The 15,898-nt window shown below is 39.3% G+C and overlaps 2 protein-coding genes across 2 annotated transcripts in view; both read right to left on the bottom strand.

Annotated features, from left to right (window-relative positions):
• The window catches only part of LOC139949474 (uncharacterized), a 40,710-nt gene extending 32,298 nt beyond the window's left edge, over positions 1-8,412 (bottom strand). The window contains exons 1-2 of the mRNA XM_071947827.1: positions 8,252-8,412; positions 3,625-4,032 (exon numbers count right to left, since the gene is read on the bottom strand). Of these exons, the coding sequence (XP_071803928.1) occupies positions 3,625-3,927 (303 nt within the window). The 5' untranslated portion in view covers positions 3,928-4,032; positions 8,252-8,412. The remainder of the gene's footprint in view (positions 1-3,624; positions 4,033-8,251) is intronic.
• A 640-nt stretch (positions 8,413-9,052) lies between these two features.
• Positions 9,053-15,898, bottom strand: part of LOC139950000 (uncharacterized) — a 57,525-nt gene continuing 50,679 nt past the window's right edge. The window contains exons 30-31 of the mRNA XM_071948617.1: positions 14,193-14,335; positions 9,053-11,540 (exon numbers count right to left, since the gene is read on the bottom strand). Coding sequence (XP_071804718.1) covers positions 11,340-11,540; positions 14,193-14,335 — 344 coding nt within the window. The 3' untranslated portion in view covers positions 9,053-11,339. The remainder of the gene's footprint in view (positions 11,541-14,192; positions 14,336-15,898) is intronic.

Genomic DNA, 15,898 nt, shown 5'->3' with positions numbered 1-15,898 from the left:
ACCTAAGCACGTAATATTTTCAGGGAAGCTTTCTACTATGATATCTTCAAACTGTGTAAGTTTAGTGTAAATCTGTGGACATTGTGTTTTTTGTCCTACAAAAGTTACATAGACCCTTTAAAGGGAAGGTACACGTTTGGTAATGCCAAAGACCAGTCTTCTCACTTGGTGTATCCCATCATAACCATAGAATAACAAGCCTGTGAAAATTTGGGATCAATTGGTCATCGAAGTTGCGAGGAAATGATGAAAGAAAACACACCCTTGTTGGACGAATTTGTATGTTTTCAGATAAGAATATAAGACTCCTAGCTAGAAGTCTTTTATCATTTTAGTGATAAATTACCTATTTCTCAAAAACTAAGTTACTTCAGAGGGAGTCATTTCCCACAATGTTTTGTACTATCAACAGCTCCCCAATTCTCTTTACCAAGTCAGTTTTTAAGTTAATATTTGTTTTGAGGTAAGTACCAAACGTGTACCTTTCCTTTAACTCTCCAAAACCACTTTAACAGCAATAATTGAACAAAACACTTGTTGACTCTTCGGAACATTTGATCCATGACTTGTTACACACTGTGCAAGTTTTGGGATTGTATTTCCAAGTCATGCGTATTATGTGTGTATTTTGTGTCACGAGAAGTGTTTGTTTATCCTTGACAATAATGAGCCATCACAGCATGATCTTAGCGGGAACTTAAATGTCACAGCAGCAGTGGATCTTCCCCCGCAATTGGAAAATGGAGGTTATCTTTAAAGGTACTGGACACTATTGGTAATTACTCAAAATATATTGTTAGCATAAAGGCCTACTTTGTAACAAGCAATGGAGAGCTGTTAATAGTATAAAACAACGCAAGAAACGGCTCCCATTGAAGTAAAGTAATTTTTGAGAAAGAGGTAATTTCTCAAATATTGCAAGACTTCAGGCCTGAAGCCTTTTTGGGGCTTCTGAAAGCACCCAAACTTGTACAACAAGGGTCTTTTTTCATTATTCTCTTGCAACTTCGATGACCAATTGAGCCCTCTAAACGCAAAGGAGTGAAAAGGCACTTTTTGAAGAGCCATATGAGGGACAACTTTTTTTCGAGTGGTCTTTCACTCTTTTCGATTGAAGTTTGAATCTTTTTTGAGTGATTTTTCACTCTGTTCTGGAGTGAAACCCCTCTAAAAGAGTGAAATGACCACCGCTCTTTTTTAAAGAGCCATATATAATTATGAGGGACAACTCGAAATGTAAATAGTGGTGTTTTTCACTCTTTAGCATTTAGAGAGATCGATTGTATGCATTATTATGTTGGGGCTAGTCCTAAAGTTAGGACGAGTAACTCGTCCTAACTCGAGATAAGACTAGTCTTAACTCCTTCAGAAATCCACCCCAGGATTTCACAAAGGTAGTCCTAACTTAGGACTAGTCCTATAAACAATGCTAAGAGATAGGACTGGTCCTAAGTTAGGACCAGTAACTCATCCTAACTTAGGACTGGTCCTATCTCTTAGCATTGCCTAGAACTAGTCCTAAGTTAGGACTACCTTTGTGAAATCCACCCCAGTGCCTTTAAATTAAAAAAAGGGTCTGAATTTGAGAGTCCAAGGACTCCCACATAAAGAAGACAACTACCGAGATTTGACGATATAAATTAAAATCTAGTTCACCACCAATTTAGACCGCGCAAGTCTCGGGACCTTCCATGGCCCAATTTCATGCTTAAAGGCACTGGACACATTCAGTAATTGTCGAAGACCAGTGTTCTCACTGGGTGTATCTTAGCATATGCACAGATTAACAAATCTGTGGTTTGTTTATACCCAATTAGCCATTGAAGCTGTTAGAGAATAATGCAAGAAAAAAAGACCATTGTTGCACAAATAAGTGTGTGTGCTTTCATATGGACACTATTGGTAATTACTCAAAACAATTATTATCATAAAACCTTCCTTGATTACGAGTAATGGGGAGAGGTTGATAGTATAAAACATTGTGAGAAACAGCTCCCTCTGAAGTGACGTAGTTTTCGAGAAAGAAGTAATTTTCCATGGATTTGATTTCGAGACCTCAGATTTAGAATTTGAGGTCTCGGAATCAAGCATCTGAAAGCACACAACTTCGTGCGACAAGGTTTTTTTTTCTTTCATTAATTACTTCTTTCTCGAAAACTACGTCACTTCAGAGGGAGCCGTTTCTCACAATGTTTTATACTACCAACCTCTCCCCATTACTCGTAATAAATTATTAATAATAATTATTTTGAGTATTATCATGAGTAATTACCATAACAATTATTTTATTCCTATCTGAAAGCACACAAATTCGCCCAACAAGGGTGTTTTTTCTTTCATCATTTTCTCGCAACTTCGACGACCAATTGAGCTAAAATTTTCACGGGTTTGTTATTTCATGCATTATGTTGAGATACACCAAGTGAGAAGACTGGTCTTTGACAATTACCAATAGTGTCCAGTGTCTTTAAACATGGAGTGAGGTTTAACACTATGTGCTCGATAAATGGCATAGTCTCCCCTTCTATTGTATCTTCATTGTGTTTTGGTAATCTTAGGAATGGTTTTGAGGGTAGTGGGGTGGGGGGGGGGGTTCTTTTGCACAAAGAACAGAAAATGGTTTTAAAATGGGAGCCTTATGGGAGCCATCTTTTCCAGATATCGGTCATGAAGTAAACGTCCGTATCCCGCCATCAATTTTTTGTTTTCGTTTTATAAAATAAACTACAAATGAAACATTCCTTTTGGTAAAAAAAATGAGTGTAAAATTATGTGGCTGGGGTGGATTTCACGAAGAGTTCAGACTGGTCGTTATATATAAGACGCAGTTAGGCCCAGACCTCTAACATAGGACTAGCCTTTAGTTTAAGAGTCATATTCATTTGGGCCTTATCCATAACTATACACCAATGTGTGTTAGCACTGTACACTCAATACTTTCCCAAATCACAGGCATATAAATCGGATGGAATTCGAACCCACGACCCTTGCAATTCTAGAGCAGTGTCTTACCAACTAGATTACCGAGATTGCCCGATAGCTAGAGGCAGTTTGAATCCTATGTTTTGGCAGCGGGTACCGCAACAACTTAATAGAAGGAAATTTGCATCGGGGATAAAGAACATTAATTTTTATATTTACACATAAACACCGATGTATAGTTCTACCTCCTTGTATGGGAGGGGATGGGACACCAATTCTCATATTGGTCTCATGGTATAAAGTTGGAATAGCATGTGTGTACAGGGCACAATTTCATAGAGCTGCTAGACACACAAATTTGCTTAGCATGAAATTTCTTCTTTGATAAAAACAGGATTACCAACCAAATTTTTATTTGTTGCATATTGCTTGTTACTGGTATTCAGCTGTTGTTTGCTTATTCTGAAAATCATGTGAAAATTTGGTTGTTAATCTTGTTTTTATAAAGGAAGAAATTTCATGCTAAGCAAATTGTTGTGCTTAGCAGCTCTATGAAATTGGGCCCTGTACTTAGCACAGTCTGACCATTTACAAACAATTCTCCCTCCGAACTGCGGAGGAGGATTTAGCTAGAGTTTATTGATTTCCGAACGAGTCACTCAAGCTTCTGACATAAGGGGGTGATTTAGAAACGTCACTCACCAACTCAGCTGTCTCCCCAGACTCCGTGGACGTTTCCTCAGGCTCGTGTCTGGTCCGCCCACCCATGCCGTCCCCAGGTCGCACTTCACCCATCAGCGAGACGTCTCCATCAGTGGTGGACAGCGAACTCCGATACGGGGTTTCTGTCTTGGCCGATTCGCAACTGCAACGGTGTAAGGCTCGTTCCTCGAGGAGTTGCTTGGCCAAATCAGATGCTGTTAATTCCCCGTTTCTGGTAGTGTTATCCACACGATAGTCCATGTCTTGGTTGCCAACATTCCTTGCAGCATCACACCCATTCATAGCCGCTTGATGAAACAAAACAGTCCGAAATGGCGTTGGAAAGGTTTACTTCCACATCAAGCACATTTGCACCCAAGTACGCCAATACTCCTCTGGAGTGATGTGCTTATTGAAAGATGAAACAAAGCTCACAGTTCAGTCCGAGATAGCATTGGCAAGGTTTACCTCTACAACATTTGCGCAAGTATGACAATCTGGAGGGATGTACTTATTGAACGATATACCTCAGATATTGAAGGATTGGCAACAAGTAGTGCGGTAATCTTCACTTATGAAGCAGTGCTACCGGTAGTAAGGAAGAAGAAGTATCAAAGTTTCACGTCAACATATACCTATCACCACGCAGGGACGGTTTGGTTAACACCAAACCGGTCTGTGTGAAGTACCGTGTTGAATGAACTGACACCCCCGCACATGTAAGATGTTCGCCCCCGGCACACCGTGCAGGGAGCCAGGGGATCGGAGCTCTCGTGTTGGTGAAGATCATCCAAACCCAACGTGTGGATCTTGTATGCGGGATCGAGTTTCAAGCAATGGGGACGGGGTAGCACTAGACTTGACTCAAGTCCCAATCCCGTGCCAACGCCAGAAAACTATAGTTTTGTGATACTCTGCAACCTGTTCCGCACGCCTCGAGACCACAAGTGCGCACTGCTGTACGGCTTGTTTGCTAGTTGGTGCGATAAGGGATCTCTCACACGAGAACGGGACTTGAATCAAGTCTAGGGTAGCACAAGCTGTTGCAGTGATGACTGGTGGGCTCAGCAGAACTGGGAATATAGGTCGCTTAGTGTTATAGGTTATTATTGTTTTGTAAGTGGAAATTGGAAAATCAACGAAAAAAGTTCTGCGTTTAACCCTAACCCCTACTGATATTTAAATCTACGATTCTATGTTAGAAAATAATTCCTTTTTAAACATCAATGACGGAAATAATCGTTTTGATTCCCGGCGTAGAATTTCATAACGCAAAGTAAGCACGAATCGGCGCTTGCGGAAGCAAGGAATAATTCTGCGCTTACGGATTTCACGGGTTAGCGGCGAATTTTTGCTTGTGCTCGTGCGTACTCCAAGGCATTCTGTGCGTACACAGCTGGAAGAGAAATTTGACGCTCGTGCACATAAGCGTAGAATGATGATCGTTAAAGGCAGTGTACACTACTGGTAATTACTCAAAATAATTATTAGCATAAAACCTTACTTGGTAACGAGTAATGGGGAGGGATTGATAGTATACAACATTGTGAGAAACGACTCCCTCTGAAGTGACATGTAGTTTTTGAGGAAGAAGTAATTTTCCACGAATTTGATTTCGAAACCTCAGATTTAGAATTAATTTGAGGTCTCGAAATCAAGCATCTGAAAGTACACAACTTCGTATGACAAGGGTGTTTTTTCTTTCATTGTTATCTTGCAACTTCGACGACCGATTGAGCTCAAATTTTTACAGGTTTTTTCTGCGTATGTTGAGATACACCAACTGTGAAGACTTTGTGCGTTTTTTCCGTGTGCAGTGTGTAACTTGACCTGTAACTTGACCTCATGTTTTTTCAAACTTCGCGCCAAATGCTAACGCTTAAATTTTTTCTTTCATTGTTATCTCGCAACTTCGACGACCGATTGAGCTCAAATCTTGACAGGGTTTTTTATGCTTATGTTGAGACACCAACTGTGAAGACTTAGTGTGCAGTGTGTAACTTGACCTCGTGTTTTTTCAAACTTCGCGCCGAATGCTAACGCTTAAAGGAACATAACTCGTCTAAGATCACGGATTAAAAATCAAACTTACACGGTCTATAATGATGATGATATAGGATCCCTTGAAATATTTCTGTCAAAAAATAATGTCAAATTTGATGGGAAATGAACAATCCAATTTCGCGTTTGGAGTTTATCGCTCAGTGAGCGTTTTATTCAATTTTTTTCACATCAATGTCATACAAACAAAATGTGTTGTCGGATTTTCACTATTTTCTGATGACCCAGATGGCCGATCAATCTCAAACTTTTACAGGTTGTCAGTTTATGCATGTGGTGGATTACATAAAGTGCTTACACCGCAAGCAACTGTTTCGTTAGCAAAACAAATTTTGTTAGCAAAACAAAATGTCAAAGACCAGTCATTCTCACTTGGTGCATCCCAACATGTGTATCTGTGAAAATGTTGACTAAAAGTATTTGGGTTGTGATGACGTTGCAATAGAAAGGTATATTGGAAATAATACTTACACACACAAACATCATGGAAGGAAACTCTAATTCCCCAGAATCATTAAACACGATAAATAACAACAAATGACTAGATCAAGGACACTGGGACATCGAGACGGTTTCAAGTTGCTTGGACGCCGTTAGTTTTACCGTATACCCGCGGGGTAATATCAGGTGGAGAGAATAACTTAAAGGCAAATAATAACCCTTTGGTTAAAGGCACTGTACACCTTTGGTAATTGTAAAAGACCAGTCTTCTCACTTGTTGTATCTCAACATATTATGCACAAAATAGTACACCTGTAAAAATTTGAGCTCAATTGGTCGTCGAAGTTGCGAGATAATAATGAAAGAAAAAACACCTTTGTCGCACGAAGTTGTGTGCTTTCAGATGCTTGATTTCTAGACCTCAAAACCTAATTCTGAGGTCTCGAAATCAAATTCGTGGAAAATAACTTCTTTCTTGAAAACCATGTCACTTCAGAGGTAGCCGTTTCACGCAATGTTTTATACTATCAACCTCTAACCATTACTCATTACCAAGTAAGGTTTTATGCTACTAATTATTTTGAGTAATTACCAATAGTGTCCACTGCCTTTAAAGGGACTTGACACGTTTGGTATTTTTACTTGGTGTAACCTTACATATAAATAACATAACAAATCTGTGAAACTTTGGGCTCATTTGTCGTTGAATGTGCAAGAGAATAATGAAAGAAGAAAACAGGTAGGAATATGTTATCGAGTACAAGAACTGACCAATACACCCATCGTGATGGTCTACTGACATTTCAGGCTGTTTAAAGGCAGTGGACACTATTGGTAATTACTCAAAATAATTATTAGCATAAAAACCTACTTGGTTACGAGGAATGGGGAGCTGTTGATAGTATAAAACATTGTGAGAAACGGCTCCCTCTGAAGTGACGTAGTTTTCGAGAAAGACATAATTTTCCACGAATTTGATTCCGAGACCTCAGATTTAGAATTTGAGGTCTCGAAATCAAGCATCGGAAAGCACACAAATACACAACTTCGTGTGACAAGGGTGTTTTTTCTTTCATTATTATCTCGCAACTTCGATGACCAGTTGAGCTAAAATGTTCACATGTTTGTTATTTTATGCATGTTGAGATACACCAAGTGAGAAGACTGGTCTTTGACAATTACCCTTAGTGTCCAGTGTCTTTAATCACAATTTTATTCCCCAAGGGCAAACAAATCAGAGGAATATCATGTCTGTTTTTGTCTGAAATATTTCCCTGTGTTATCGGATCGAAAAGACGCAAATTCACAAAGATGAGTTTTTAAATCATAGACTTGCTGATATTATTCGTGTATGCCATCTTATTCGCTGTGCCGTACTGCTACAAATGTTAGGTCTTAATTTTGGGCAATGCTGCAATCTGTTAAAGGCAAGACCGAAGGACAAAAATGTACATAATTTGATCCAGACCAATAAAATACAAATTCCTTTGTGCATTTTTATATGTCGAGTGAAATTAAAGGAATTTAATAATACCAAAAATAAAGAGGAGTGCAGAGAAACCGAACAAAAATATCTGCATTGTAACTGTCGCGCGGTCGTGCATCGAGTATGTTATGTTCAAGGGGTGAATAAAGCACAAAAACCTTCGTAGGTTGCCCAAGACACTGTATGGACACTAACGGTTGGTGTATCTCAACATACATAAAACAACAAACCTGTGAAAATTTGGGCTCAATTGGTCGTCGGAGTTTCGGGATAATAATGAAAGAAAAACGACCTTATCACACAAAGTTGTGTGCACAGATGCTTGATTTCGAGACATCAAATTCTAAATCGTTCATACGCTTGATTTCGAGACCTCAAATTCGAAATCTTTCATTGCTTGATTTGGAGACCCCAAATTCGAAATCCGAGGTCTCGAAATCAAATTCGTGGAAAATTACTTCTTTCTCGAAAACCACGTCACTTCAGAGGGAGCCGTTTCTCATAATGTTGACTATCAACAGCTTCCTATTACTCATTACCAAGTAAGGTTTAATGCTAATAATTATTTTGCATAATAATAAATTTAATTTTTAAGATTTTTAATCAAAACGGCAGGAATGGATTTTACCATGATTTTACCTTATCTTTGGCGCAAAAGTTCTTTGGAATATACTGACGATTTAGTTTGATGTCCAATGACGTCATGTTTCAAATTTCGCTCTGAAACAAGTATAAATAAAATGTCAATTTACACCATCTTAACATAAGGTTAGACACTTGTAGTTTCCGCCCACCTTTATGGGGACAATATCTAACGGAAAATGAGTGCATCACAGAATCCAAGTGACATTAGCCACGAGGTTTTTCCAAACCAAGTTTTCAAAGTTATGGAAAGCCATAAATGGAAAGCCATAAATGCGAAGCAAAACTTGTTCAGTTTGTAACAAATGATCACAAATATTAAACAAATAGTGTTGAATTTGTTGACAGCAAAGCAACCAATTGTGTTATGTATTTTTTCATTGGGGGTTACAAAAATGTTGAATTAAGCTCAATATGTTTGTATGTTAACACGATTGAATGTTTTGCTAACAATCGGCCGTCTATGACAACAAGTGCAGTTAAATTAAAAACAGAAATGTATAGCCCATGACCATGTGCCAATTTAAAATAAAACCAAAGTGCATCGTCAGTAATGGAGTGCAGATTTTACAAAATAAATTAAGCTCCCAAGATGGACGCCATGTTTAATAGTTGCATACCGCATTGCTTCAAAATAAGCGCGCCAAAATGGTTGCCCGTGTCCCAGGGAATTCTGTCCGCCGGAGATGTGGTCCCCCATTGGGAAATTAACATGAGCTGTAGGAGGATGATTCAATAGAGGGCGCTATTAGAAGTGGTTTGTACACAGTTTCCCATAATATGGGGGGGGGGGCAGAATCTCCAGCCACACTTGCTTGGACTCCAACTTCACTTCGAATTCTTTGCGCGTGGATCATGCATAATTGACTCTGGGCAATTTTTAAAACTGAAACTGAATCCCTCGACCAAGTCACCACAGTGACAGCTGGCACTGAATCATTGGTTTTTCATCTGCCACATCTTGAGAAAAAAAACTCCACTGGACCTGCTATTTCAGGTTATCCTGTACTGGGGCATCTGTCAACACCTCAAAGTGGAATCGCAGACTTTGGCGCCCAATTTAGCCTGGGGTTAGGAAAATAAAACTAGTTAGTCCGTAAGTGCTTAATTAATTAAATACCATCCACATCTCCTTCAGGATTTTTTCAGCATCCATAGAAAGTAAGAAATAGCAAAACAAAATTAATTTTTCATATTTCTGAACTTAATTTTTTCTATGCGCAAAACCCCATAGTGACTGCAATCACCAAGCCACGAGTCCATGTTCAAAAAATATAGGGGGCGCTTTCCAGAGATAAAATAAAAATACCTTCCAACAATTTCCTCTTCAATTTTAAATATATATTCTCCAATTATTTAATAAAACCTGGGTATACGAATACAAATGTTTATATACAGCAGCTTGCAGATAATATTCATAATCCATTGATTTCAGAACAATATAAAAATAATTCCGTAAACACATGTAGGATATAGTTTTGGCAAGATATAAAATATACAGTAGTAAAAATGGAATGTGGATAAGGCATAATCCAAAATCCACCACAATTTAATAATAATTATAATAATAACTAAAACGTGTAAAGGGTCATCTATCTAAGACTAAACTTGTTCCCAGTAAATGCCTGTTTTCTGGGTTTTTTCCACAGAGCTTGGGAAAGTTCTGAATTTACAGACCAGTAATCTCACTTGATGTATCCCAACGTTTGCATAAAAGAAGAAACCTGTGAAAGTTGGAGCTCAATTGGTTGTCGAAGTTGCAAGAGAATAATGAAAGAAAAAACACCCAGGTTGCATTACTTTGTGTGCTTTCAGATGAATAATAAAAGGCTTCAGCTGAAGTATTTTTTTTTTATTCGCGTAACAAGTTACCTCTTTCTCAAAAACTATGTTATTTCAGAGGAGGGAGCCATTGCTCACAATGTTTTATACATCTCTCCATTGCTCGTAACCAATTTAGTAAGGTTTTATGCTCACGATAACTTTGAGTGTCCAGCGCCTTTAACTTAAAAAAGTGAAGTTTAAAATAAAATAAAACATAGAATGGTTGGTTATCAGTGCACTGGTAAGAATAGGTTATACATGTACTTGGGTATTGAATACAAAAATAAAATAAAACAGATACAAAAAAAGAATTCAAAAAAGTGCAAATGGTACATTTCCCATAAGGGCACAATTTCATAGACCGACTTTAGCAGAAAATACTGCTTAACAAATTTCTGCTAAGCAGAAATGAGCACTGGATACCAGTCACATATTTCACATGGTAGTTTGGCTGGTAACCTTATTCAGGTAAGCATGATTTTATTGTGCTTAGCTGCTTTTTGTGCTTAAACAGCTCTATGAAATAGGGCCCTGATCAACACCAATGCAACCCAGTGCTGACATATGTAGCCAGTGATGAGATTTGCAAAAAGTGGAAATTCCTCAAAATTTGCTTTAAGGCCTGGGTTTCCTTTACTCTACAAAGTAGATCCAAAAGCCAGACTTATTTAATTTCGAGAAAAATACAGCATCTTGATCACATGGTCACATCATCATTTAGCTGTCGCAACCGAGACCCCATGCACAATGTCTCACTAAGGTTTTTATCCCTCATCATGATTGGAAGGTCTCTTAATTTCAGACTCCGTATCTCTACCAATCACGTCAATGTAGTGGTCTACGTCCTCCATTGGGGCATGGGTTCTCCAAAATAGCACATCAGGTATAACCTGGTCTTGAGCATGATGGCAGTGGTCAATAAAGCAGACTCTGCATTGAGCAACAGCAGCAGAGATTGGTGGAATGTCTCTATAAATCTGTTATTTGGTTGCAGGAGTTAACATCAAGGAGAAGCTAATCAATTGTATGCAGGATAGAGTTGTGTAGTGCGTCAGACATCGAGCCCGACTCAAACATTCGGCAACGTGACAACTTGGGTCGACTGAGTGAGTGCGTGGTTGTTACGGTCTGAATTCAGATAAAAGACTGAATTCCTCATCACTGGGACGATGGCCTCCCAACTTATTATTTACATCAGTCTAATCAAGTACCAGCAGTCCAAGATTATATCAGCAGTCCAGGATCCAATAACTGCATTTAACTACGAGAATATTTCAATTTTGTTAGCGACAGAATCCCCCTCGCCGCTCACCACAGCTAAGATGAAGTCAATAAAACTTGCCACCGTCGTATAGAATCCTGGGTTATTAGGCTTGCCGCACCCAGTGCCAAAACTAGTCACGCCAGCAATGTACCACCTGTTGTTTGTCCCTTGACATAATAATGGTCCACCACTGTCACCCTATGGAATGAGACAGACAGGAGTGAGATTTGAAGGGTGACGGCACTATGCCCCAACACACCTATGTTCCGACAACTTAACTTTGATCTGTGTGCTTTCTGACTGTCTCTCTCTATTTTTGTATTTCTAACGCACATAAAAGAACCAAGTGCACTTCTCAAGAAGTGAAGGGGTTCGCCCCGGTGTTCCTGGCTGTGGCTGCTGAATGCGCCATAGCACCTTGTAAACCATTACATGGTGCTAAGGATTAGGTGTCACAATTAAAAAACTTCGTCCTACTCACCTTGCAGTAAAAATACTTGCCGCTCTGTGTGTTTGTTGTGTTGTCATTTAGCCTTGTTTGTTGTGCTGTCATTTAGCCTTAAAGTAGTTTGATGTGTTGTTATTTAGCCTTTGAGAAAGACTCTGCTAAGGTCGAAACGTCGGGTCATTAACTAAGTTTTGCATTTATACCACAGGTCCTTTTGGTTTGTAAGCAGTTTGCAACAGCTAAATCTATTTTCTAACGTTACTTAACAGGATGTCGAAACAAAGGGTGTACTAGTTAGAATATAGGTTGGTGTCGGAACATAGGAGTGTAAGAAAATAAGAATATAGGTTGAGATGCAGCTGAACATATCGGTGTTAGAATAGGGATTGCAACAGCTAAATCTATTTTCTAACGTTACTTATAAGGATGTCTAAACATAGGGGTGTTTGAATTTAGGTTGGGGTCGGAACATCGGGGTGTTGGAAAATAAGAAAATGTGTTGAGATGCAGGAGCATATGGGTGTTAGAATAGGGTTTGTGGTGCCAGAACAAAAGCTCTTTTCACACTGTTATCCCCGTGGAAGGCCCTGGGACTTTCTTACCCCACAGTTACCCTGGCCCACTTTCACACTGTGATGTGACGCTATTAAAGGCAGTGGACACTATTGGTTATTACTCAAAATAATTGTTAGCATAAAACCTTTCTAGGCGACGAGCAATGGGGAGGGTTGATGGTATAAAACATTGTGAGAAACGGCTCCCTCTGAAGTGCCATAGTTTTCGAGAAAGAAGTAATTTTCCACAAATTTGATTTCGAGACCTCAGATTTAGAACTTGAGGTCTCGAAATCAACCATCTAAATGCACACAACTTCGTGTGACAAGGGTTACTTTTCTTTCATTATTATCTCGCAAGTTCGATGACTGATTGAGCTCAAAGTTTTACAGGTTTGTTATTTTATGCATATGTTGAGATACACCAACTGTGAAGGCTAGTCTTGACAATTACCAATAGTGTCCACTGCCTTTAAACAGGGTTCCGGTTGCCATTTCAAGAATACCCGAGGATTTCACTGCTCACCCCTACTCCAGAGCAGGGGTGGCTAATCCTGGGGTATGCCTAATCGCCGGTAAAGCAATCATAGAGTGAAAAGGCCGGCCGGCCGTTATTCCTCAAGGCTGCCCAGGGGAATAGAGTAGTATGAAAAGGGCTTTAATAGGGGTGATCAATCATAGGTTTAGGTGCCGGAACATGTTTTATAGAATATAATATGAGGTGACCGAACATACGGGTAATCAAATAAAGGTTGCGGAGCCGGAACATATGGATGTTAGAAGTTAGAATATGTGGTGGTGATGGAACATAGTATTAGCAAGTAACTTTCATTAACGGGACACATAGCCTTGGATCGATGAGTTGGTCTAATGAAAAGAGTTTGAAACTGTATATTATAAAATGCATGTGATGAGAATAAATGTCTTGAAATTGCGTGGTTATCCTTTCACTTTACCAAATAACACAGTTGGCAATTTTGAGGACGAATTGGCGCGCCGTGTTAGTTCACGACGTACAAGGTAAACCATGCAATTTTAAGGCATATCTGTGTGGATCATTGTATTCTACTTTTAAAACATCTTTCTAACCATATAGACAATTCCAAGGAAACATGGACATAACACCAAAAAATTGTGTCACAACTTTCTTCCCACTTAGAAGTTATAGCTAACATATAAAATCAATTCATTTAAGTTGACAAAGAATGGACCTAATTTTGCCAAATATTAAAATAAGAACTCAGCTTGGGCTCCATGAAGGCTTGGCTAAAGTGACTGGAAAAACTGTAATGCGACTGACCATAATGCGACTAACCATGGTTTTGCCATGTTTACCTATTAGATCAAGGTGCTAACCGTATATATTCCTGTTGGAGACTGGTGTATAAAAGTTGTGTGTTACATGTAGTTAAACTTTCCCAAGTTTTTTAGTTAGAGCAAACTTTTGAATTGTGACTAGTGCATTTGTTAACATGTCCTTTTTGTGTAATGCGACTGACCGCTTTTTACAACGTTATAACATCCAGAGCACAAAGCCCACAACATTTTTAATATCATCACTTCAAAGCCTTGGGTGTCAAGTACAAATCAGTTTATAAACTTCGTGGAAAATATACATTATCTCCCATAGAACTACCAGCACCAAGATCAAGAAATGACACAGAAAAGTGTAATGCAACCGTCCATGGAATTGCCCATATGCATTTCATAAAAAATGCTTTCATTGACCAACTCGCCCCATCGAAGGCAACATGTCCCAGTGACTTTGTGAGCAGTAGCTCTTAAAAACATTATCAATGGTATAGCTTTATATTGAAAATGATGTTGATTTGAGAATAAATAAATCACCTGGCATGTATCAACGCCGCCTGATGTGAGGCCAGCACACATAAGGGAATCTCCCATAACCACATCAGATGGTGCCATCGACTGGCAATCAGTCTGAGAGAGAACCGGTACCTCAGCCTCCTGGAGCTCATTAGAAACTACACCTGTATACAAAAGAATACAAAATGGTTAAAGACACTGGACACTATTGGTAATTGTCAAAGACTAGCCTTCCCAGTTGGTGTATCTCAACATATGCATAAAATAACAAACCGCGAAAACTTGAGCTCAATTGGTCATCGAACTTGCAAGATAATAATGGAAGAAAAAAACACAAGTTCTAAACCTGAGGTCTCGAAATCAAATTCGTGGAAAATTACTTCTTTCTCGAAAACTAAGGCACTTCAGAGAGAGCCGTTTCTCACAATGTTTTATACCATCAACCTCTCCCCATTACTCGTCAATAAGAAAGGTTTTATGCTAATAATTATTTTGAGTAATTACCAATAGTGTCCATTGACTTTAAGGGCACTGCTGTCGATTTCACAAAACTCTTCCTAACTTAAGACTAATCTTAGGACTTAGGACGAGTCACAACCCTGCACTGTAGCATGCAGACCTTAAGATTAATCCTTAAGAGTTACTCGTCCTAACTTGAGATAAGACGAGTCCTCACTCTTTGTGAAATTGACAGCTGGACACTATTGGTAGTTACACAAATAGTTGTTAGCGTAACAACTTAATGGAGAGCTGTTGATAGTATACAAATACAGAAAGGTTTGCAGTAACACCATGCAATGACTATCTCTAATGAGTCGGATTGATTCTGAAAAGAACCGTTGGTTTCAACTCCTATACATTATATACAAATACACTGCTTCGAGTGCTATGGTGAAACCTATGACTCCCGATCGAGGTGATCCCCGGAGCATTCTATTTTCCAGAGGTCAGCCGAGGGAAAATGGAATGGTCCGGGATTACTCAAAACAGTTGTTAGCATAGAAACTTACTTCGTATCGTGCAATGGAGAGCTGTTGATAGTATACAAATACACTGCATCGAGTGCTTTGGTGAAAACTATGACTCCCGAGGTGATCCCCGGAGCGTTCTATTTTCCAGAGGTCAGCCGAGGGAAAATGGAATGGTCCGGGGATGTCTCAACATAGTTGTTGGTATAAAAACTTACTTGGTATCGTGCAAGAGAGAGCTGTTGATAGTATACATGTACAAATACACTGCTTCGAGTGCTATGGTGAAAACTATGACTCCCGAGGTGATCCCCGGAGCGTTCTATTTTCCAGAGGTCAGCCGAGGGAAAATGGAATGGTCCGGGGATGTCTCAACATAGTTGTTGGTATAAAAACTTACTTGGTATCGTGCAAGAGAGAGCTGTTGATAGTATACAAATACACTGCTTCGAGTGCTATGGTGAAACCTATGACTCCTGAGGTGATCCCCAGAGCGTTCTATTTTCCAGAGGTCAGCCGGTCAGAGGGAAAATGGAATGATCCAGGGATTACCGAGGGAGTCAAAGTTTTAGCCACAGCAAGAGTACAAGCAGTCAATATTTCTTTTATAGCACCCCAACAGACTATTTATCATCCTCTTACACAGAACATTGATACGCACATTTCAGATACACAGATGCACAACCTACATGTATTTGGTTCATAAGGTGGGTAAAAAGACGTCTAGGTACTGTGCGAGCCATGTGATAGTGTTCGGAC

Source organism: Asterias amurensis, chromosome 17 (assembly GCF_032118995.1).
Source record: "Asterias amurensis chromosome 17, ASM3211899v1".
Taxonomy (NCBI): Eukaryota; Metazoa; Echinodermata; class Asteroidea; order Forcipulatida; family Asteriidae; genus Asterias; species Asterias amurensis.
Note: the sequence above shows the minus strand (reverse complement) of the source record. Positions and strands in the feature narration are given on the sequence as shown.